At 27.1% G+C, this 24,953-nt stretch overlaps 3 protein-coding genes across 3 annotated transcripts; 1 reads left to right on the top strand and 2 right to left on the bottom strand.

Moving 5' to 3' along the window:
• Positions 1-6,025: 6,025 nt before the first annotated feature.
• LOC114128792 (uncharacterized) lies at positions 6,026-18,739 on the bottom strand. Its single transcript, XM_050198747.1, has 21 exons — positions 18,541-18,739; positions 18,278-18,472; positions 15,675-18,202; positions 15,356-15,489; positions 14,140-14,363; positions 13,780-13,930; positions 13,506-13,709; positions 13,120-13,398; positions 12,956-13,053; positions 12,679-12,857; positions 12,452-12,608; positions 12,255-12,381; positions 11,957-12,189; positions 11,724-11,876; positions 10,922-11,089; positions 10,663-10,833; positions 8,968-9,144; positions 8,234-8,386; positions 7,511-7,748; positions 7,249-7,431; positions 6,026-6,474 (listed from the first exon to the last, which is right to left on the bottom strand). The coding sequence occupies exons 1-21, from the start codon at positions 18,595-18,597 to the stop codon at positions 6,356-6,358; spliced, it is 5,928 nt and encodes a 1,975-aa protein (XP_050054704.1). The 5' UTR covers positions 18,598-18,739; the 3' UTR covers positions 6,026-6,355.
• Positions 18,740-18,833: 94 nt separating this feature from the next.
• Positions 18,834-20,868, bottom strand: LOC114128795 (cytochrome c oxidase assembly protein COX18, mitochondrial). The gene is made up of 6 exons (XM_027993378.2): positions 20,244-20,868; positions 19,815-19,952; positions 19,546-19,693; positions 19,352-19,473; positions 19,154-19,264; positions 18,834-19,059 (listed from the first exon to the last, which is right to left on the bottom strand). The coding sequence occupies exons 1-6, from the start codon at positions 20,589-20,591 to the stop codon at positions 18,889-18,891; spliced, it is 1,038 nt and encodes a 345-aa protein (XP_027849179.2). The 5' UTR covers positions 20,592-20,868; the 3' UTR covers positions 18,834-18,888.
• A 177-nt stretch (positions 20,869-21,045) lies between these two features.
• LOC126549476 (viral IAP-associated factor homolog) lies at positions 21,046-23,199 on the top strand. Its single transcript, XM_050198748.1, has 5 exons — positions 21,046-21,225; positions 21,309-21,441; positions 21,957-22,188; positions 22,267-22,472; positions 22,916-23,199. Exons 1-5 carry the CDS (start codon positions 21,220-21,222, stop codon positions 23,023-23,025), a joined length of 687 nt encoding a protein of 228 aa, XP_050054705.1. The 5' UTR covers positions 21,046-21,219; the 3' UTR covers positions 23,026-23,199.
• Positions 23,200-24,953: the final 1,754 nt, after the last annotated feature.

Below are 24,953 nucleotides of genomic sequence, written 5' to 3' on the forward strand. Positions count from 1 at the left end.
CATTCAACACTGTGTTTCACTAAATACCTACACAATATTTATAGCAATAAAATCAAATAAAGATATTAATTTTGTTTAAAGACCTGTACAGTGTACACTGTATACAGTAATAATAATAGTATATTGATCAACTGGTGGTTCTCATGACTCATGAATTGATAATTCGTTGATTGTGAACTTATTAATAAGACATCTTGCATAGTTAACTACTAGAATTTAATAACAACCATGTAATTATTATTTAACATTCTGGCAGAATCGATTTTTGTTTGAATAATCAAACAAAATTGTTTCAAAATTAAAATAATATGTAAAATCAAAAAATATTATTTTGCCACAAATACATCAAAGAAACGATTCCGCGGTTGCTGTAGATTGTAATTAAGTAATAACTTTAGTTTTCAAATGTTGTCAAACATTTATTTGACGTCAATTACAAAAACGTCTCAATCTCAATAAAATATAGTAAGTTTTTTAATCACGTGAAAGTATAAGTTTATCGGAGCTGTGACGTTCATGAAATAAGGGTAGAAGTGAGTATTATGTATTATCATTACGTATGTATATATAACAAGCCTGATTCTTTTGGTGGTAATAAAAACATTTTAAAAATCAATAAATATTTAAATTCTGTAGATACCTAACTTCTCTTGCAAGACTAAGATTATATAACAAAAAAATATAATAATATTAAACTATAGATATAAATGATTAAATAGTAAATATCAATGTAATAACAGTCAACTTATATTCACAAAAATCTGCAAATCTGCAGGTTGACTTAATAGAGAATAAATACAAATTAAGATGTAGTGGACAATGCAGAAAATGCCAGAAGAGATTATGTGATAATGGATTCAACACAGAATAATCACCCTTCAAAATTACTTAATTGTTCATATTGCAGTGTATGATTGCACGGGCATAGAAGTATAATAATTGTTGCGTTGTAAATATTATATTATATACATATTTATTTTACCTAACACTAGCTATTATGTTGTTACTATAAATACAAATTTCCGATCTAATATTATTCTAGCTAAACCTGGCTAGTCCTTTTTTTACAGTATCGCAGGGGCCCGGAAATACCTGTTGGGAAATTCGTAAGCTCTTTTGACCCTTACATCGTTTATTACGGTCAATGGAAAAACAAGTTACACGTATAACATTAAAACTTACGGAAAAAGATCGAATATAATGATTGACCCTATGCTGGTAATACATATATGGGTGGTCCTAGGCTTAGGGCCTATAGACTATCCGAAAAAATTGACATTCAGCTCATTACATAAGACACTTAACTAAATGTCTGGAAAGAAATTGCATGATATTTTGCCAAATTTTCTTTTAACTCGGACGCATATATTATTGAGTATGAGTCTCTTTGTCCATTGGTCAGACTCCTGACATCCCATCTCTTCTGACATTCGACTATCGTATGGTTTCGCATCTCGTGGTTTTTTTTGGGGGGGGGCAGACGTTTACGGTGTTTTTCCTTCTCCTGAATTTCGTCTCCCGCTCTCTAAAAATCAAATCTGTTAAAAAAAAAACTAAAAAAACTTTTAATCCAAAGTATACTATATAGTCTTAGTTTATTATAGCAAAAAAATACAATGTATTCGACAACGGCCACTGGAGACTGCATCACGCATAGCAGCATTTACATCGATTCATCTTATTTTAAACAATACCTATGTAAGTTTTTAGCGTAACATAATAAAATGTAGGTAATGTAAATAATTGTAATTTACCAATAAATCGTATCATACAATGCAAATAAAATATTATCAATGATTATATAAGTACTAAATATAATATTACTTATAAATTTATAATAAATGCGATAATTGAGATTATGTACCAAATGAAAATGATTGTTTGCTAAATTTAAAATGTTTGAGATTGTAGTGCTAAACTAATTTCAATAATATTGAAAAATAACTTGTTTTCAAATTCTGTAAAGAAAAATTTGACATAATTACGAATAATTATATAAAAATATTTTTAAAATAGTGTGTAATTTACATTTTGTCTTTATACAATGAGTATTTTTCCAAATATACTAGTCGATTGTGTATTTTTAATAAAAGACTAATTATAATTGTTTTTTTTTTAAACGTGTTTTTAAAATAACAATGAAAAAACGTTTTTTATACCTATAAGTACCTCCTATGAAGTCAGTTTGTACATTTTGTAATGTTTAAAATAAATTAAACCACCAAAATTAAGTTATAAACTAAAAATTAAAAAACTATATTTACCATAGATTCCATGTATCATATTCAGGCACAGTTGGGCTTGTGAGCTACGGAGAAAATCTCAATGGGTTGCTCTAAATATGAGCTGGTTAGTCTGATTATGAGTATTAGTAATTTTATTTCACTATGATAATGATACATTATTATAGACATTGGTAGAAAATATTATTGGTTATAGAATTATTAAACCTCACAGTATATGTAATCAAATGTTAGAAATCCTAAAACTCGGTATACCTACTGATGCGCCTCGCCTATATCGAAGTTGAACAAATTATATAAGATTATATTATTTTTGGGTTTTCAGAAATTTTAAAAAAACTAATTTTTTTTCTAAATTACAGCTAATTATATTTATCAAAATGATTGAAAATATTCTAATCGTCCCGAGAATTTTTAGTTGACGAAAAACTAATAGTTATCTATAGTTTATAATATAATATATACCTACAATATTTCTGTAATTTGTGAATAAATTTATCTACCCGAGTTTAATTAAGTAACAAATTACTTACTTACTTAATATTATAATGATTAATGAGATTGGTACCTGCTATTATATAGTTTATTATTTAAACTGTTTTTTTTTTTTATTTTATGTTAATTTTATATTCCAATGATAAATTCACGAATATTTAAGTTTATATAAATTCACTAAATAAATATTATAGTATTAGTATATTATTATTATTATAAATAATAAATATAAAAAGATTCATAAAAAAAAATCATCTTAGAAATTTTACAATAAAATGTGTGATGTTTATAATATTATACAGTTTATCGATTAAATAATTTATGGAAAAAATATATTTCATGATGTTTTGAACAATAATTAAATTTTTAGCATCAATTATTTATCTATTATCATTTATCCACTATCGTTTATTAGTACTTATTGATATATAATTTACCTGTACAATATAATAATATATACCTCAAAAGAATTATACACATTGTCGTGTACGTGGGTATATAAGTAGGTATATTATATTTCAAATTTTTACCACGTGTGTGCTATTAAATAATAATAATTATTATGTATATTTTATCTAATCTATGACTATAAACGCTGCATACGTAATTTATATTATAAACAGTTTGGACATGATCGACAAGTCTAATCCCCGTAAAATTTAGATATGGATAACATTTCTATAAACGCCGTATATTATACGATATGTCGATGATATACGAGCCACGAGCGCCTATGTATAGTTCTCGATAAATAAAGACGATTAATAAAAAATAAACCGAGTTCAGTTTTGATAAGGTTCTGTAATAATATATTATAATTTATTACTACCAATAATAATATGTAAATGCATAATATCGAAACGGTTTTGTTGAGCTGCGCTGATCATTGACCACCAATGGATATTGCGCCGTTTATCTATATAGGTACTATATAATATTATAATATCATTATCGCAGTCCACATAAATATATTATACCTATAGGTACTGTTTGAAAATAATATATTATAGAGTATTATAGTCTATGATATTATTGTTGTACTGTACGATAATAATTATTAACATCGAATATCGATTATCATTTATCGGCCTAGGTTACCATATTACTCTATCTATAGATTCGTAGAAATGAAATATCATGATGATAATCCATTTAAAGTAAGACACTTATTGTTGTTTCAAGAACTAAAAAAAATTTTTTAATATTTTTTATATATGTAGGTAATAAAAACGGACTCATTTCGAAGAATAAAATATTTTTATTATTTTTATCGTTATATTATTAATTAATGACATTATGCCGACGAGCATTTTTAATTCTTTGTTCCAAGGCTGACTATTTTTTGGAATAATTAGAATTTAGATAGTTCGAATTTCAATAGATCGATCGAATGGTTTATGAGATACGAATTTAAAGTGTTTAATGATACAAAATAGGAAAACAAATAATTCTTTTCTTCAAAAATGTTGTTTGGCAACGATTTAAAAATTAAAATTATGTATTTTAAATAAATATTTTCAAAAACGTTAGTGTTTTGAGTTTTCTAAAATAATAAGTGTCTTACGTTAATACTACTCCGTATTATATATTATTATTTTAGTATCTTAGTTATTAAATCAAAAATATCAAAATGGTTATTTGAAAATTAAAATAGAAAACGCAACAGGCTGTAGCAGACTAATTTTGACGTTTATGTTTATGATATTAATTGACAATTGCTATTATACGTCGTCTGTATGACTGTATATCTATATGGTTATCTTAACCTAACATATACATATTATTATTTATTACGCTCGTCTGGCAACTTAATGGTTAGCAGTGGTCGATGACGACGAGCATAGACGTTTAAGCTTACTATAATAATAATAATACTAACCGTATTCAGTATATACCGCATTGGAGATGTTCAATCGAGCAATCTGATTGATTAATTTTATGTGTAACAAAATTTGGCCAACACCCGTTATCACACTACTCAAAAGTTGAAAATATTTAACTATCTCGCCGAGTGTTTGAAAAGAGTAAAGTAATGAAAACTTGAAAAATAACATTATTACCTATTTACAACGTTTTCTATCAAATTTACAAATTATAAAGTTTGTAGTCAAAGTAGGTACAGGATTAAACAAAAATTTAATACAAACCACAGTCTACTGCACGGAACACTTTGGTAGGTAGTGCAGTAGTATTAGGAGTAATTTACGACATCGAATAAGTTATTATTTTCATGTTTAAAAAGACGATTGTTGGATTTCATTGGAAGCACGGACTTATTGCCTATTGGACTTAGATGATATTGGTGGAAGATCCGAAGAAGTATCCGATTATCTTTGATAATAATATCAATCGTCATAAAATTATAAGAGTTGGAAACACAGTCAAAGACTTGCAGGGTATCTATAGTTTTTGACACAGAATTAACATTTTTAATATTTTTCATTCTATAGAATTTTATCATTGAAAAGCACTAAAAATTCTTACGTTTATTAAATGTGTTTGCTCTCAGTTCAAATTGGTTGCCCCTATCAAATTATTATATTGTGCCTTTGTAGTTTGTAGGTACGCTCTGATGCTTTGTGCTGACCGCTGAATATAGATCTGTATTGTGGAATCCGCATGCGATTAGTCATATAGCATTGGTTATATAGAATATTCAAATAAATGGTCATAGTTATCTCTTGGAGCGCGCACACCGTACATTTTTGTACTGAGTGCTAACCATAGGTGTATCGTATATGAAAAATTGAACATCAACCACACGATTATTCTCCAGTCCATTATTCTTTACAAGTATCCACGTTGGCTGATAGAAGAACACAAACGAATTTAAATTTTATTTATAATCTACTCTCACTTCTCAGGTAAAATTCACTCCTCGTATCTCTTATCTTGCATTAATTTAAAATTCCTTACTTTTGTTACACGCAATAACTATTTGTTTTACCTATATTTCTGTTTGTAAAACAAATTTTACTAACTAGTATGCTGCTAATGAGCCGCTCGTAAAAACGACGAGGATTGGCAGAATTGCAATAATGCTGAATAGTCTCATTCTGTTAATTAACTTCTTGCATCTTATTTTATATTTTCTTTGTAGTTTATTATAAATGTTTGCTATTTTGTTTCTTGTTATATCTTATTTTAATTGTATGTTAATATTTCAACTTTCAACTATGTACTTAAATGTTTCTTGTAATAACATATGGTATAACATATGACAAAAAACGCAAGATATTATTATTATGTTTCGCTTCAGAATAATTTTTTTTTTTTAAATAAATTGGTTCCTCAAGAAAATAAAATGGTTTTTATTTTAACAAATTTTGTTTATGATATAAAAGTCATAACCTGTTTGTTCATATTAGTCAAATAGGTAGTATAAAATATCTTGTAAAAATAAATTAAAGTAAGTATTAGTAATATTAACTTATCGTTATTGTTAAATTAACTTATTGTTTTACAACATAATTTAAGACTAAGGTATTTTATAAGATTTAATATTACCTAATTATAATATACGCCAAAGCCCAAAGGTAAGTAATTAGTTTGTATTATGGTGATAAGATTAATATTTGTTATTATTTTAATTCATTTTCAGTATTAGGATTCCTAACTTATTTCAATAATGTTTTTGACAGCCATTCTTCGTAAAACAGGACATTGGTATACACTCCTGGTTTGTTGGCTCGTCCGCAGCCATAACCCCAACTCGTTATACCCATAACAGTTTCACCTGAATAAAAACAAGTAAAGAATAAATATACATAAGATATTTTTATAATACAAATATCTAATACGTAAGCACATACTTATAAATATAAACATACAACATTTAATTGATTTTTAAAATATCAATAATTAATATTAATTAATTAATAAATAATTTATTCAAATATTCAAATCTTATACCTAATAATTATATAATGTATACATATTTACGCAATTGTTAAATTTTATATAGTTAGCAGTAGGTATATCTGTCCCCTAATTTTCGGAAAAAAAATATTTTTACGGCATTTATTATATGTATTATGTATACATTATAGTCGAGCAATAATAATGTACTCATTAGTTAGCTAACATGGAACAAATACATTTTTTCTGATTGATTTAAAACCTTAAACGCTTTATACATTTTTTAAGTTTGTAATATATACACATTTCTATTTTTTTTCGAATCGCGCACACAAATTTAAATGGTATAGACGGTATGGTTACAATAGAAAACACAATAAAATTATGTATACAGTATATAGTATATACTGTATACACATAGCAATAGTGACATTAACTTTAATTTTTTAATAAAATATGTACCTATATTTATTATTCATCACTCGAGTGATAGGTAGTAAGGTATAATACTAGGTAGTTGGCACATATTATTATAAATATTATAATGCTTATTGCTTTGATATTATTAAAAAAAAACGTTTCTAACTAAATAAAATAGGTATAATACATTATAGGTGTTTGTTTTAAATTATTTATTGTTATACATGTTTACCTAATTCTGTTGAGCAGACCATAGGGCCACCGGAATCGCCTTGACAGGCATCGGCTCCGCCGTCTAGGTTTCCCGCACAAAACATTCCGCTGCTAATTGTCGATTTTCCGTACACATAAGCAGCTTTACATATTTTCATGTCTATTATTGGCACTGGTGCTGACCTCAAGATGTTAGCGAAACCTATTAAGATTAAAAAAAACATTGTATACATCAATTGCTATTATATCATTAATCACAGCTGGTTTAGTGGTAAACATACTTGAACTGATGGAACCGTCTGATCCCCATCCAGTGATGGTACAGTTCATATTAGAATTTAGTTTGATGATTTCCGTTGGCAAACAAATTGGCTGCACGTATTGATTGAACTTGACGCCCGCGCCGGTAGTTTTCAATTTGATTACGGCTATATCGTTGTTCAATTTAACGCCAACTTCGAAATTCTCGTGATTATAAATTTCATCGATGTAAATATCTTGTTCGGAGTCTTCGAGCGTCTAAATAAAATACATGGATTTGTTTGGACGTATATATAGTAGTTATAATTAATAATATAACCAGAATTAATGCAGTTGCAGCTGCAGTAATGCAATATCAACCATTAGCGTACTTACTACAGGAAATTTCAGAAGAAAGTGGTAAGATTTTATAATCTGTCATTATACACCTAGTATAACGAGGACAAAGAGATTTGTACATAAAAATGTTGGTGCAGTAGATTGCGAGGTTGATTTTAAAACTGGACGAAGTAGATGTAGTCTGCTGTTAAGGGTTTTTCTTTTTAGTTTAAGGTGGGGGCCTCAAGTTAGTTTTTTATCAAGAGTGACTTCAAGATATTTTAAAAAGGATTATTTTTAAACAAAGTATATAGGGACTAGTTTATGCTTTAGTAATACTACCCTTAAGGCTTAAATAACTCTTCTATTTTATAATATATAATATAATAGCTATAGTGTTTACTAAAGGTAACTCAAGTACTTACCCCCATGTTGTAGTCACCAATCCTAACGTAGTAGAAGTCTTTATCCAAATCACGTACGCAATGTGCCGCTGTTAATACGTGGTACCTGGAAATGATAACCGCTCCACAAACGTGTTCTGTTTGACCAGCCGGTGTCCTCGATCTAATACTTGCCTATAAAATATAGTTTAGCTAATGATCGAGAGTAAGTAGGTAAATGAAAATAATTGTAAAATGCAATCCAGCCAATAATTCAGATTCAGAATTATATAATAAAATGATTTCCAGTATTTTCCTAGTAGATTTCAAACTAAAAGATAAAACAATTTTAATCTACTAAAAACCATATAGGTAAATGGTACAAAACTCAATCTATAATATACAATTTGCCCAATTTGAATCTATAAAAAAGTAAACGATAAGTTTTTTTATAATGATTTTTTAAATTTTATTTGACTCACTTAGATCATATTATATACATTTGATCTAAGGGTCCAATATTGTGGAAATTTTATTTTTTTATCGTGAATATTGCAAAATTAAATTATGCCACTGAGGACCGACGTGCAACGCGCGATGTAGCGATATTAGTTAAATATACCAACTCGTAATTAGTCAGATTATATTATATCATTGTTATTATATAACCATTAACCTTATAGGTAACGACGTGGATCAAACAATATTGTTTTATTCAAAAAGACATATTATATTATATTGTATTATTAATTATTATTTATTTATGCTATACTAACCTGCCAAGGATGATCTCCTCTTTCAGTCTTAAATCCCGACGCGATTCTCTGTTGCACCATTCCCACAGACTTTGGAACTGTTACTAACCGCCTTCCACACTGACTGGACAGTAGTTCTTTCAGGTTCTTTTTCTTCGGTAATGTAATTTTCGTTGTCGTTTCCTGTGTGTCGTTCGTCTTTGCGATTAACAATGAAACAAAAATTTGAAAATTTTAGTATAGGTTAAAAAATCACATTAAAAAATACACAGTTTGCCAATATATAATACGTCACATAAGTAGGTATATAATATTTATAGAAAACCATCATAGAATGATTCTTTTAATTTCATACCTATTCCAAGACAGAATAATATTTTGAGAATTTAAAATTATGAAAATCGAATTTTATATACTTATAAATTTATCCATTTATTTATTTATCCATAAATTATAATATAACTAGTATAACCTTATGCCCTATATAGTTGTAATTTGTAAGTTTATAAAAGTATTTATACAGTTTATATTATATATAGGATTAGCATAGAGACATCAGGTATTTAGGTACTAATTTTGCAAAATATTTGTTTTCAACATTTCTTTAACTTCTTTTCAAGACTTAAATCTTTTTGAGAAAATAAAAGTGAACCTTTTTAAAAGGATTGCATTATATACATAGGCCCAACGTTGTGACCATGGGCAGACACTAAAGAAATGAATACAAGGCTTTATAAATATACAAACATTTGACAAATTATAACTAAAACTATACTGGATTAACTAATACCTACAGTACCTATATAGGTACTGACGTACTGTTTTTATTAAATTAGGTAGTTAATCCATTCTATATACTTCTATAAGCATCCAAAATAGGTATCTTTTTATCGTCATTATAGTTTAATGGCAATTGGAACTCTATATTCATTCTGACATCCATCATGCGCGGATTATGCGAATGAGTAACAGTGGTGGGTTTCAGGTATACTACCTATACAGGTTACCTACCATATTATTAATATTATTTTATTATTTGTAATATACGTAGCGACCCTTTATACGATTTATTATTACACTTTTTTTTTTTATTGTTTGTGGTTTACACATTATTTTGTTATAAAAATATACATGAACGGACATTTGGTTGATTTTTTTTAGAATGGATCAGGGGAATGGAGCTGGTAATATCCATAGTAAATTGGCTCGCACCCAGAGGTTATTAACATGGTAAACGAATGACGGATATGCCTACCGAGTATATTTTAATCGATAATATTTGTACGTTTATTATTATTTTTCGAACAACTACCCAGCGGCGGATCTAGGATTTTATTTTTTTTTTTGGTGGGGGACAATATTATTTTACATTAGTACATATTTTTATAAAAACACTTATATTAGTATAATAGTATTTTAAAATATATTATTATATGGCTATGGGCGGTGGGGCCCAGACTTCTCTGTTCCCCTCCTTAAATCCGCCACTCCAACTACCCTACACCCATTTATAAGTCAAGCAAGTAAGTACATGGATATCAGTATATCGTATTCGTTCATGTTTAAAATTGTAATTAGCATTTAATGGAAAATTTAAGCGGGAGTATTCCACGACTGGGTGCATTTGAGCCTTATTACTTTTATTATTTAGGATTTAAAATACTTCAATACGTTTTCAGCAATGCCTTTACAAAGCTGAATTTTAAATTGAATTACTTTTTTAGAATCTGAATGGCAAATAACAGACACGTCTTCGCTGTGTTTACAATTGTGTTGTCCCCATTTCTCATGCAAGCAATGTTCCAACGATGTTTCGTTGCCCACGCACCGCAATTGATCTAACCAGATCAGTCCATTTCCGGGACCAAAAGCTGCTTCTTTTTTAAACTAAATATATTTTACACAGAAGAAAAATGAAAATAATATATCCGGAACATCTTTAAACAGTATAAATTAATTTAAATATAACGCTCACTTCTGCTGTTCCCTTAAAACCTAGAGCGTTACAAATGACCAGTGCTTCGTTCGTACCAAAATCATCATCACACACCGTTCCCCATACACCAAACTGACGTACTTCGACCCTGCCTTCCATACCTGCTCGTCGTTCGTTACCACCGACTAAACGTATCTCTAAAGACGACTGCACCATAGAAAATTAATATTAAAGTAGGTTAGGTTTGATGAAAAGTACAAAAAGTTAAGTGGAAGTAGATTAGAAAGAAATATAAAGGAATTGAAAGTCGAAAGTTCAACTCAACACATTTGTTTACAAACATGTAAACATATTTCTTTTTTTTTTTTGATAGTTAATATTCCACATTAAAATGCTGGCATTAATAATTATTAAACTCTGTCAATTCAAATGCCAGCGTTTTAACTTGGTTTTGTCATTTACATAATAAAAATAAAAAACACATTAAAATAAATAATTTATTTTTAAAGAATGTTGGAAGATTCTTCAATTTCATTACTCAAGCTACTAATCTATATATCACATTCAATTATTGTATAATTTTTATGTGTAACAGATAGTAAAAATAAAAATATTTGACTAAAAATTAATACATAAAAATGGTTTTAAACAAATACATTAAACTCTGGCATATGAATTAACATAATATATTATAATAATTAATAATAGCTACAAATATTAATGCGTAAAATTATCCTTTTTTCTTAGGAGCTATTTTCTGAATAAATTTTTTTGGAGCCTTAGTTGTTGTACTAGTTGTTGGAATTATCGGTGTAGTAGCCTTAGTAGTAGTGACACTCACGTTACAATGTTCTGGAAATTCGTCTGAACCGTCATTACAATCTGTATATGAATCACATAAGAAACGTACTGGAACACATTCCCCAGATTTACACTCAAATTCATCACTTGAACAAGCTTTCCCACCAGCAACTCTACACACCACGCCGGCTGACTATAATACAGTAAAAAAAAAAAAAATTAATACCAAATATCAATGTACAATAAAAATAAATTTGCTATTTTAAAAACTACCTCTTGGGCATTGCAATCATGAACTCCCCACTCTTTAAATTGACAAGAGTATAATGAATTTTCAGTTCCATTACAATCTAGATCATCCAATACAAATCTTGTTTTGTTGGGCATTCCATAGTATGAATTTGGTTTTACAGCAACAGAATTTAGAAAACCAAGTTCTCGACAGATGACATTAGCTTCTCGTAAATCAAATTTATCATCACATATAACTCCCCATTCACCTAAGACTATAACAATAAATCAGTATTTAATAGGATAAAACTTATCTGATAACTTTTTATTCTTATATTACTTTTGACTTCAACACGTCCTTCATTAGTGGTATTTCCACCCATCAGTCTAATCTCATATCCCATCATATCTTTAGTACATTTAGTTTCATCGCTACGATCTCCACAATCATTATGTCCATCACATTCCTGACAAAATGTTTAAATAATCATCATATTATATCTACTGTTTGATTATATAATAAAATTTTAAATGTACTTTTGATTTATCAACACAATTTCCGTTTTCACAAATAAATTTTCCTATGCAAAGAGCTTTATCAGTTTCGTAGTAATCCCAATCTTTATCAGATTCTAAAACTGTTGTAGTATCTGATTTTGTTCTTTCATTTAATATACAAGTTTGATCATTTTTACTGAAAATAATACAATATTAATGAATAACAAATTATTTAACTAGTATACAATAATATAAATTAAACTAACTTATGGGAAAACGATTGACAAACAAAACCATCTGCTTGCATGCAACGGTTAGCACAAGTGTTAACAGTAGTGTGAAGCCATTTTTCAGCTTCATGGTTAGTTAATCGAGCTTCTGGAGTTTTAATGAAATTGTCCATAATATTAGAACAATTTTTTTCATCCATGCCATTACTACAATCCTAATAGAAATAAATAAGTTTATATTATAATTATTTACATTTTTATTTTAATAAGTACCTAACTATTATTTAACATAATATTAATTTAATCAACTTACTGCTTGATTATCACAAACCCAGGCTTGAGTTATACATTCATTAGGTTGGCATTCAAAAAATCCTGTTTCACATTTTGGTTCTTCTATCATTCGACTGACTAAAATTTAAAACATATTAATACATTAAAACTTTTTAAAACAATGTAAAACTATTTTTATGAAACCTTTTGGTGATTTAGAAGCAGCATCACAAACTGGTATATCACAAAATTCACTTCGCACTATTCCATTTGATGTTTGCACATAACACCAAGGTAGTAAATCAGTACCATCAGGATTTCTACATTTGTTATGTTTGATTAATAATGATCTTCGAGTTTTTTCTGATACTCTGTATTTCATAGCTACTAAAACTTGTTGATCTTCCCAGAATAAACAAGCATTACCAGAGGAAGTTGTATTTGCAGAACCAATGTAATCTGAACCGGCTCCATTCACACAACCTAGCAATTTTGTTTATTAAATTAATAAAATTATTTGTGTTTATAAAAATATTATTAGCTTATAGAATAAATGATTGAATCAACATTTTTAATGAAAAAATCTTTACCAATGTCATCAACATCTCGTTCACAAACATAAGGTAGTCTATCAGTCTTTGTTCCACAATCAATAGCTTCCCAATAATAGTATTCAGAGTCACACAATTTTGTGCTGTTTGGATTTGAAGGACAAGGGAATGCTTTTTGTAAAACAATACATAGAGCACGGTTTGTTTGGATATTGGGTGAAAGAACTTTTTTGAATTCCCAACCTATAAGCAAAATATACAATTATTAATTAGTATTGTACATTAACCTACATATTTTAATCATGTTTATCACCTGGCCACCAATTTTGGTACACAAATGGATTATCAGTCCCTTCCCAAATCCATATGGGACTTCCTAATAATGATACACCAACTCCCGATGTCAGGATAGGACTTTCTGTTTTTTGTCTAGATAACCATTCAGATATGAAATCATTTTCTTTCTAAAACAAATAAAATAGTTTGCTTTAGCCTTTAATAATAGAATTGATGATGATAAATATGTATTTATAGCAATATTCTGACTACAAACAGGAAATAAATTTTGATTGTTATTTTTTAAATATGAAAAAAGCTTAAATTTAATAAAAATATGATATTTTTTTTAAATTTATATTTTTACTTTTTATCATAAAGATTTTGGGATATTTACTTGTGAGCTAATATCTAAAAGTTTTCCTCCCCGTTTAAGACAGTGTTCTAAGGCTTCAGCTTTGCTATAGCCAATATCTTGAACTTTACTTTGTTTTTCTGGTACAGGAACAAACAATTTATAACATTTTCCATCATATGACACCTCTTCTGGTTGACATTCAGATCCTGAATTAGATCGACATTTTACCCAGACAGCATCTCTTTCAACATTACAAGTTTTATCTATAAAAATGAAAAAATGTAGTAATAGATTAATATAATATTAAATTAAATATTTTATATTTTATTCAATTTTAATTAGTTGTTTATTTTTATATATTAATAATTAAATATATTTAAAACTAATTTTTTTTAAACTATTTTAAGATATAATGTTCATGACACTTGGATACAAGTTGTAAAATGTATAATTCCTAGGATATCATTCTAATAAATCATAATTAAAAAATGAGAAGAATTAGTAGGAATATAATTTATACATTTATAAATTTAAGAACTATATTAGTTTTAGGTAAAATATGAAAAAATTTACTTTTTCTATAAACAACAATGAAATAGATACTACCTATTCTATCTAAATGATAAGTAATTAATAGTAGCATTGTATAAATATGTTATAGTAAGATTAATAAATTTTGTTCAATGGATAAACTTGATTGGTGGCCCCTAACCCTAAAGGCTACAAAAATGTAATATTTATCTATAATTAAAGGATAAAAAAAATAATTGACAAATCTCTTTTAATTCACCCATAAAAAATAATGAAATTTAAAAATAAACTTCTTTATTACAGACCTGATAAAGGTTGTACATATACCATATGAAGAACTTGTACTGTTATTTGGTGACCCTTATGGGCTATGTTATGAATCATAACTTATGATTTAGTGATATAATTAGTTTATTAATATTTTAGACTTAAATTATGATTTAATACCTAGGCTCAGACGAATAGATTATACTTGATAGGGTAATAAGAATAATGTAGTATAATTAATTTTTATAAATATAATAAAATAAAATATACTTTTTCAAATTAAATCTATTTTACAACCTTTAAAATGAACATAATATAGATATTTAAGCAATTTTGTATATTAATTATAAATGCTTATAAATGTATAATTTTTTATTCAATATAAAATGAAATGTTATAACTTATAAGTATTAAATAAATAGTATTTAGTTTTAATAAAGTACTTATACCAACTTACCATTTTGGAGTTTGCAATTATGAAATACACTTTCTTGGCCATTACATGTTACTTTGGTAACGCCTATATTTCTTAATAATCTAGTAGGATTATCAGTAGTCACAGTTAAACCTTGCCATGTTTGTTCTGCACCTCTAATTAAAGTAAATAATACATTATCATATTGAAAATGAATTATTTAAAGAAAAAAATGTGTAATCTCATGAAGCTCAAAATATAAATAAAATATTTTACATTAAATTAAGTTTACTAATATTCTAAAAATGTACTGTTTAGTTATTGTTTAAAAAAATCATAATGATAAGTAAATATTAAATACCTTTTGAATCCAAGTTGTTTACAAACAATATCTGCTTTTTCAATCGTCCATGAGTTGAGTTCATCACAAACCACACCCCATTGAAAAGGCTTTTCTTGAACTTGTAAAAATCCTTCGGAATTTTTTGGACCACCACGTAACCGAATTGACTGAGTACTGTTTGGTTTCAAATCAATTCTCACTACTACATTGTTGTTCATAATTTTAGGGGGTGTATAGATTATAGAAGAGTTTTGTAAAATATTATCTGATAAATCAATAGATGAAGGGTTTCTTAAGATTTTCGATTGTTTATTTTCAACTGGCAAAGTTTCTAACACTGCTTGATTATGATTTTCCAAAGGTTCAGTTTCAGTTACTACATCACTATTACTGGTTTCTTGATCAAACTCTCGTCTCACATCAATGGGTGGAGTATAATATTCTTGTACCGGTGTTGGTGTAGTATACATAATAAAATCATCTTCTACTGTGGTTGATGTAGTTCTTACAAATTGATTGCATTCTACATTATATGGGTGATCACAAACAGATATTGTAGGATTAAATAATGTTCCTGGACCACAGTCCATTTCAAATGTTCTACCATTCGCACAACTCAGAAATTTGGAACATTCTGTAGGATGTGGTTTAATACCACTGAAGCCATTTGGACACTTAGAATTAGTAGCTGATGATGAGTATACTGGTGATTCTTGTGAAGGAGATTGAATATTATCTGTATAGCTAGGACTTTGAACTTTACCTGAATTTTCTTTTTGTTTAGGGTATTGTATATCATTGTAATTATTTGATAGTTTTTTACCAAAAGAATCTCTATTAAAATTCAATTCTGAGTTTGATTTTGACTGTTCTATGTTATCTATAGGTTTGGAAATATTTGAAACAACTATTTTAAATTGTTTATTTGTTTTTGAGTCCCGATTAGTTTGTCTATCTTGTGCTATTGGATTCAAATATTGTTGTTGTTCAGATTCACTAACTTTGGGATGAGCTAAATAATCAGGTGAAGATTTTGGGTTATAAACTTGACCATTTGGTATAGAAGATTGTTGTCCATAATTTATGTTAGTTTGACTAGTATATCCTGATGAATCATAGCTATTCGGAAAACTATTTGGTTTATTATGTTCTATTTGTTGTTTATTACCTAGATCAAAAGTTGATGCAGGTTTGTTGAATTGATTGTTAGGTGTTTGAAATCCTTCATATTCTGATTCTTCATTCGCACTAGGATAAGAACTTAGACTAGAACCTTGTTTCACCTTAAGCTGTCCTCGAATCCAAGAATTTGGATTTACAGTAGAAGGATTTGATGTAATTGGTTTTTGATTTCCATTATAACTGTTTTGAGAATAAGGTTGATATGGGGATGGAAATCGTATTTTATTTTTTTGTTGATTAATTTGTTCTTGTTCAGATAAATAAGTGCTCTGGGTTTCTTGAACACTACCATAATTATTAGGTATTCCGTAGTTATTTTGATTTGGTAAACTGGATTGACCTTTTGAAAATGGTTTAATTCCTTGTTCTGGATTCACATATTCATTGGGATTGGTCCTTGATGGATTTTTGTTAAAATTTTGTTGAATAGGAAATTGCTGTTGAATTGGTCCTTGATAGTTTGGATTTCTATTAACCGGCTCAAATTGTGTTGGCGGATTTTGAATGAAATTTTGTCTGTTAAGGGATTGTTGTTGAATTTGTCCTGGATAATTTGTGTTACTAATAGCTGGTTCTGATCTCGGAGGGAGTCTCGATAAAAATTCTTGTTGTCCAGGTGTATTTTGAGGAGCAAAATTATGATTTTGTTCATTTGGATAAAACTGCTGTGACTGTACTTCAGTGTTTTGTTGAGTATATCCATTAACCACAAAACTAGATCCATAAAGTGGTTTAGATTCTCCAGCTTGTAATCCATAATCTGTGTTTACAGCTGAACCAAAGTGTTGTGAAGTATCTGTATTTGAATTTTGACCTTCAACAATAAATTGTGTTCCAACTAATGGATTAGTTGATTGCGGCTGATATTGATTAGTAGATTGAGGCTGATATTGATTAGTCGATTGAGGCTGATATTGATTAGTCGATTGAGATTGATATTGATTAGTTGATTGAGGCTGATATTGATTACTTGATTGAGGTTGATATTGATTAGTCGATTGAGGCTGATATTGATTAGATGGCTGTGGTTGATATTGATTAGTTGATTGAGGTTGGTATTCATTGGCGTTGCTAATAAATACTCGATCTTGATTAGAAGTTTCAGCGTTTAAATCAAAATTCTGACTAGGATTTCTATTTATGAACGATGAGTCGATTTTTGATGGATTTCCATCTAGACATTGTACTTTAGCAGGAAAATCACATTCTAAACTATTGGGATTGAATAAAGTTCCTGGTCCACATGACTGGACATAACCACGGCCTTTAAAGCAATTTAAAAATTTTTGGCAATCTGATTGAATAGGGAATAAGCCAGTTGTTTTAGAAGGACAATTTTTTCCATCCGATAGAACTACATTATTCTAAATAGTAAATGTAATAATAAAATAAATAAACCTATTTTGTTGAATTAAATAATAATTTTATAAAATTTTTACCTCATTATTTATATCTTGAGAACTCGGTGTCTGTTGTCTATAAATTGAAGAAGCGATTGGTTTGATTTCAGGTTGATTGTTTCCTCTGAGACCTCCATTTTTAACCCCAGAGTTAACATTTCCATTAAATGCATTCCAGTTCAAATGTTCTTCAGTAAGTGACGGTTTAGTCACTGCATTCGTATAATGAAAAGTCTGATAATTCAATTTATGAAAATTAATAAGTACATTTTAACTTCTTCATTTATACATAAAATACTTACATGCAATGCTTCATTGTGTAAAAAAAGTAAAATTACAAAAGTGGTGCAACTCTTCATGTTGATGCTCACATTTAAACTGAAAATATTATCATTTTACTTGGATTTTCTTATACTTATCAAGGTCCAAGAGATCAAAGGTCGAAAAACATTTACAGAAAAACAAGACTATTCTATAGGCTTATCTGTATATAACGCTAAGTAAAATGGACCTTGCCAATATATCCGGTTAGATAACCCTTTCTTGATCCACAAACAATAGAAAATATGTATTTACATTTTAAAAATAATACAAATTATTTACTAATAAATAATAACTTTATTTCCAGAAAATAATTATAACAACAGCAATCAAGATATTTTTAACTTAGATTTAGTTTTATGTAATATGTATTTGTATGGATGTTCATTATTATAAGGTGTTTTTGGTATTCCAAAACATTTACGTACTTGTGGAGACAATAAGAATAAATTTTGGGAAAGACCATAAATACTAGATGCAGTCCAATATAAGCTAACACCCTAAAACAAAACAAAAAAATTAATTAATTAAATAATATTTTATATTGATCATAATTATTATAAATCAATTCATTTTTAAACAAAATATTCATACTGATGGCAGGAAACATGAAAGTGGCATCATGATAATAGTGAGACCTCGAAAGACATTTGTTATGATTTTTTGATTACGTGTTGGTTCTTTGTTTCGAGATTGTGTTTGAACCTTTAAGTATATAAATAAGATTTATAAAGTTAAACAAATGTTTTTTTCTCATAAATATGAACAAACGGTACTAAATAATTAAATCACCTCAATAATCATAAGATTTGATATACACATAATTAGAGGTAAGCACATAGTTGGGTCTATGGCAGTTAAGTTTGTAAACCACAAAATTCCACCTTCAGCTAGTTGATAAAACCTAGTAACAGCTTTTAAAAATGTATATCTTATATAACAAACATGAAATATAATATAGTATTCAATATATAAATAAATATTACCATCATCACTTGGCGGTAACATTAATGTGAGATTACGAGTAGCTATTGACATACAAATCCATAATGGTAATTGTACCCAAACTACAATTGTTGATTTTGCAGGATGGCAGTTTTCTTTTACTATCAATTCATTCCAATACTGTTTTACCTAAATTAGATAATAATCAAAATTTAGACAAATATATTATACATAAAAATATGTTTTATTTAATAAGATATCATATTTTAATAATAATTAATAGTAAACAGTAATAAGATTACAGACTTACAGCTTTGTTATAAACACGTTTAGCTTTATTTTCTGGCCATTTGTTCAATTTTAATGACTTAACTACTTCTTTTTGTATTTCTTTTACTGTAGATTGGAATTCAATAGAAAGATTTTCCAATTTTGAATTATTATAATGCTGAAATAAAAAGTAAAAATATATTATTAGGCATCAACTTAATAATTATAAAATATATTTCTATTTAAACATTTTTTTTATATATACACAAAGCCAATATTATTGAAATTAATGATAAATATTATTGATTAATTAAGCCATAGAAAAAATAAATTATTACTTAATTTAAAATATTACAAATTTACAAAATTTATTTAAAAATTGATTTTAGGTATAACGTTTTACTTTGTATATAAATGTTTTAATTTTTATCTTTTAGAAATAAGATTTTACTAATGGAATTTTACCTACTTGGTACACTGTCAGTGGTAGAGTTATCACCAATCTCAGAGTTACAGCACTAAGCATTATTGTAGCCCACCAAGGTGTACCGGTAAATTCATGAAATGAAATTATAAATTGTTGGGCATAAGCTACTGGTGTACTGTTTGACAATGCCATAAACCACGAAGGGAACGTAATTGAAGAAACAGATGTAACACTTCTATTCAATGAACATATATAAAAATTGTTATTTTTATTATGAAGTGATTGAAGAGATGAACATGGATTTGGCCTTTTCATATAATAGCTCAAATGTCGACAGTCGATGAATTTTCTTAGATTTGTTTGACGAGTGCATAAGGTCTGTAAAATCATTTTATGGCTTGCGATTTTCAAATGACATGTAAAGTAGAATATGCAACTATGAAAAATAAACTAAATGTTTTAAAACTCTAATAGCATAATACAGTGGATAATATGATAATACACATGGTCAAATAGTCCAAATGTTTACTGATTTATTTACTTTGAGATTATAAAAATTAATTTTTAATTCAATAATAATAAACAATTATCTAAATCTAAAATAGTTATAAAATATATGGATTTCTAAACAGCACCGATGTTACTGAGCATTTCTAAATTTCTAATTTCTATTATCTCTATTCTCTAATTTTATGTGATATAAATGATATTGTTTTTGTTATTATCTTGTATACATTTATATGTAGTTTTTGCAGACAAAAATATAATGTATTTTGTGGTGTATAATCACAGAATAATCCAAGTTATTATCACAGGATATTTGATATCCAGATAAATAATCATTATAACCTCAAACATCTATATTCTTGTTTCCCTTACCTAAATAGTATTTTTGTAGTTAAGTGTTGAGATAATCCTTATATCTTTCACCCCATTTATGGAATACGTAGTAGTAAATTACTTGAGATCATAATAGCCTAGTAGCCTACAGAATTTGAAAAAGAAAAAGAAATCAATAATGCAGGTAAATAAAATATATATTCCTTATTTTCAAAAAACTAATGATGTTGTTGATTAACAATTTAAGTTACCTATTTCTAATTTCAGAACCCAAATGAAGACACTGAATGGAACGATATATTACGTTCAAAAGGAATAATTCCACCTAAAAAAGAAAAAGAAATAACAGAAGAAGATGTCATTAATCTTGTAGAACAGACAGTCCGTGAAAAACAAAATGGTAAGCTTTAAATGAATTTTTAAAATTTTATTTCCTATGCGTAGACTTTTTAGATTATGTATTATTAAATTTTAAATAATTATTTATGATAATTTATGATTTAAGTTGTATTATTTCTATGATGAATACACTAATAATAACAGTTGAATTGTCAGTGAGCACTGGCTTTTCAAATGCCACGTTGTTCTAAGTTTTTTAAGTTTTGTAATTGTTTAATAATTGTAGGTTACATTATATGTATTTTAGCTTAAATTTAATCTTGTCATTTTGTTATGTTAAATACCTATTATATCATAAAAATTGAGCTATATTTATGTAATGTGCTCAGTTAATGCATTAATTATATATGGGTCAATGGGATCCCAGTTTTCTTTTATAGTGGAAATCAATTACCTATTAATATTATCTTAAGCAAATAATTTAATTCACTTGAATTATTATAAGTGTTATTAAAATATATTTAGAATATATATTTTTATCAATAATTATGAAAATCATATTTTTTTTATGTCTAGGAGAAAAAAAAGATATGGTTGATATGTCATTGGATGAATTGGATGAGTTAGAAGATGATGAAGATGAACGAATACTAGAAGAATATCGTAGACGTAGAATAGCAGAGTTAAAAGAACAAGCACGGAAAGACGTTTTTGGTGAAGTGATAGAAATAAGTGGTCAAGATTTTGTAAATCAAATCAATAAAGCAGGACCTGGTGTATGGGTGGTTTTACTGTTACATAAACAAGGGTAATTTTTTTAATTATTTTAAAATGGTTTTTATTTTTACATTTTACTCATTATTTTAACTACTTTTCCTTTTTACAGCATTCCAATTTGTGCATTATTGACTGAATATTTAAATCATTTGGCAAGAAAATTTCCTGCTACAAAATTTGTTAAAAGTATTTCAACAACTTGCATCCCAAATTATCCAGATAGCAATTTGCCTACTATTTTCATATATTATGAAGGTGACTTAAAACAGCAATTTGCCGGACCAAGATTATTTTCATTAACAACAACTCAAGATGGTAAGTGTTAAATTTTTATTAATATCAGATTTTTAAAGTATAAATTAGTGATTTTAAAATTATGTTATGAGAAAAAGAGGAATCTGATTAATTAATTGTAATAATAATTAATAATGACTAAAGTATAGGCCATATGTCAATATGTGTATTGGAACTCACGGTACTTGTATGTAACATAACTTCTTTATATGGGCTACTATATTAAGACATTTTTGGAGACCTGTCTAGTGTGAAGTACTTATGTAAGCAGGCTGAATATATCTACTTTGGAAAATAATGTTTAGGTGTATTAAAATGAAAATATTCAAAATCTATATGACTCATTCAATGATGTCATCAAGTCAGCCATTAAATAAATTAAAACATATATATTGCTGTATGGATAGGCAATTTAATATTTTTTTTTATCTTATTATAATTTATAATATTTTTATTGATTTTAGAGTTTGAATGGATGTTGGGTCAAACTGGCGCTGTAAAAACAAAATTGAAAGATAATCCTAGACCAAAGACTAGAGATGTATTATTTGACAATTTGCTCACTAATATGTGAAGCAAAAATGCTCAATATGTTTTTAAGTTATATTTATATTTTTCTTCCTTACTGTTTTGTTTGTCATTTTTTTTTATAACTAATCATCTTGTGTTTGTTCTTATTTATTTATTTGTTTATTATTATTTTTTTTTTTATAAAAAAATAAATAATATAAAAATTAATTATATTTAATTGCATAATGGTCTTAAAATTTAATAACAAATCTCATTTATTTATATATTTTTTTTTTTGCTTCTTAGAAATAAATTATTTTTAATGAAAAAAAAAATTGTTTTCTATTATTACTATAAGAATCAAAACTATTATTTTTATCACTTATCCAAACTAATTTTTTTTTCAAAAAAAAAAATGTTTAGTTTGTGGTTAATGTTATACACAGAATATCACATATTTATAACACAAATAAACTGATATTATAATATTACAAATATTATGTACAACAAAAAAATCTACAATTTTTGTTTTATAACTTCATTAGTTCCATATTCCATGATAATACTATTCTTTCACAGAACATATTGAAATATACTCAATTTGATAACACATTATATTATTTAAAATGTAGTCAAACAGGTTCATAGATATGTTATATTTTGTTATGTTACAGTTAAATCAATTTTTATAAAATTACTTTTTTTTTATAGTAGCTTTTTACTAATAGATGAGGTACTTATATAAGACAATATTTTCTATAATAAGTATTTAGTTATTTAACAATTCAATTACTTTAATACTTATTAGTAAAGTAATAAATAAATGATAACATTTTATTTTTTAATTCTAAAGCAACACTAGTTTTTTTATTAGTTTTAAATCGTGTTTTTGAATTAATAATTTACTTCTTACATACAATAATATATTTTATTATAAATGCAAAAAATACTGGAATACTGATGTAAAAACTATGATATAATAAATTTAAGTTAATAAAATTGTATGTAAAAGTAATAGTAATTATTTATAAATATTTAAGATTTTTATCAAACACTTTGCATTAATTTATATTAGTACAAAAACCAAATGTATTGTTTTATACAATATACATAATAATAGTTATAATATTATATTGTTACGCAAGTCGTGGCTGATGAGATAGGTTACCTAAAAAAATAGGCTATTATGAATGTTCAGACTACAAATAACGTCGAAAATGCTCATTGGTTTTGTTAATTGATTGAGATTTATAGATATTGTTTTTATCAGTGGTTGGTATTTACCAAGATTTACTTTGATATTAATTAATGAGTGCACCTAATTATAGCAATGATGCTACCATGTGTATTTATATTTTAATTAGATAATAATATCAAAGTGATTGTGATTTTTTACATCGCACTTTAGCTTTCATGGTTAAACATCAATAATCATCTACTAAATGAAAGAATTTAATATGCACACTGCACTGCGTAAAGAAAGAATACCTAACATTTTTTAAGTAGGTCACGCCCGGAAACCGTCACGTGCATAAACAATTGCTTGTAAATCATAAAACAAGTATAGTTTAGTAAGTATTATCTTCTACTGCGAAGAAACAGTGAAAAAAATAAAAATTAATTAATAACATTCTTAAGGTATAAATATTATAGGTAAAATTACCTACTACACATCACCAATATAATATCAATAGACAGATCAATTTATTACGGCGCGTCAAATAGGCAATTTAGGACCGTTATTGTAACTTAAGAGGACGCTTCATCTGCTTGTGTTGTTTTCGTCTTACAAACGAACAATAATAGTAAAAACCGTTTTATGCGGGGCAAGAACCATTAGGGGTGTAGTCTACGTTAACCAAATTTTTACATTATAAAAAGGAAAACATTGGCAGTGCAACATTTTAATTTTTTGATTTAACTTAAACACAAATATTATCGTTTATATTATCATCGTTTCAAAATTTTTGTTTTTAAACTTGAACAACTCTT

This window comes from Aphis gossypii, chromosome 1 (assembly GCF_020184175.1).
Source record: "Aphis gossypii isolate Hap1 chromosome 1, ASM2018417v2, whole genome shotgun sequence".
Taxonomy (NCBI): Eukaryota; Metazoa; Arthropoda; class Insecta; order Hemiptera; family Aphididae; genus Aphis; species Aphis gossypii.

Coding starts and splice junctions, on each gene's coding strand:
- LOC114128792 (XM_050198747.1), bottom strand. CDS start 18,597: ATGAAGAGTTGCACCACTTTTGTAATTTTACTTTTTTTACACAATGAA. Junction 18,203..18,277: donor CTCAAGATATAAATAATGAG/GTAAAAATTTTA, acceptor TTTACTATTTAG/AATAATGTAGTTCTATCGGA. Junction 6,475..7,248: donor GGTCTGCTCAACAGAATTAG/GTAAACATGTAT, acceptor GTTTTTATTCAG/GTGAAACTGTTATGGGTATA.
- LOC114128795 (XM_027993378.2), bottom strand. CDS start 20,591: ATGATTTTACAGACCTTATGCACTCGTCAAACAAATCTAAGAAAATTC. Junction 19,694..19,814: donor AACGTGTTTATAACAAAGCT/GTAAGTCTGTAA, acceptor TATCTAATTTAG/GTAAAACAGTATTGGAATGA. Junction 19,060..19,153: donor TTTCATGTTTCCTGCCATCA/GTATGAATATTT, acceptor GTTTTGTTTTAG/GGTGTTAGCTTATATTGGAC.
- LOC126549476 (XM_050198748.1), top strand. Junction 21,442..21,956: donor AGTCCGTGAAAAACAAAATG/GTAAGCTTTAAA, acceptor TTTTATGTCTAG/GAGAAAAAAAAGATATGGTT. Junction 22,189..22,266: donor TTACTGTTACATAAACAAGG/GTAATTTTTTTA, acceptor TCCTTTTTACAG/CATTCCAATTTGTGCATTAT.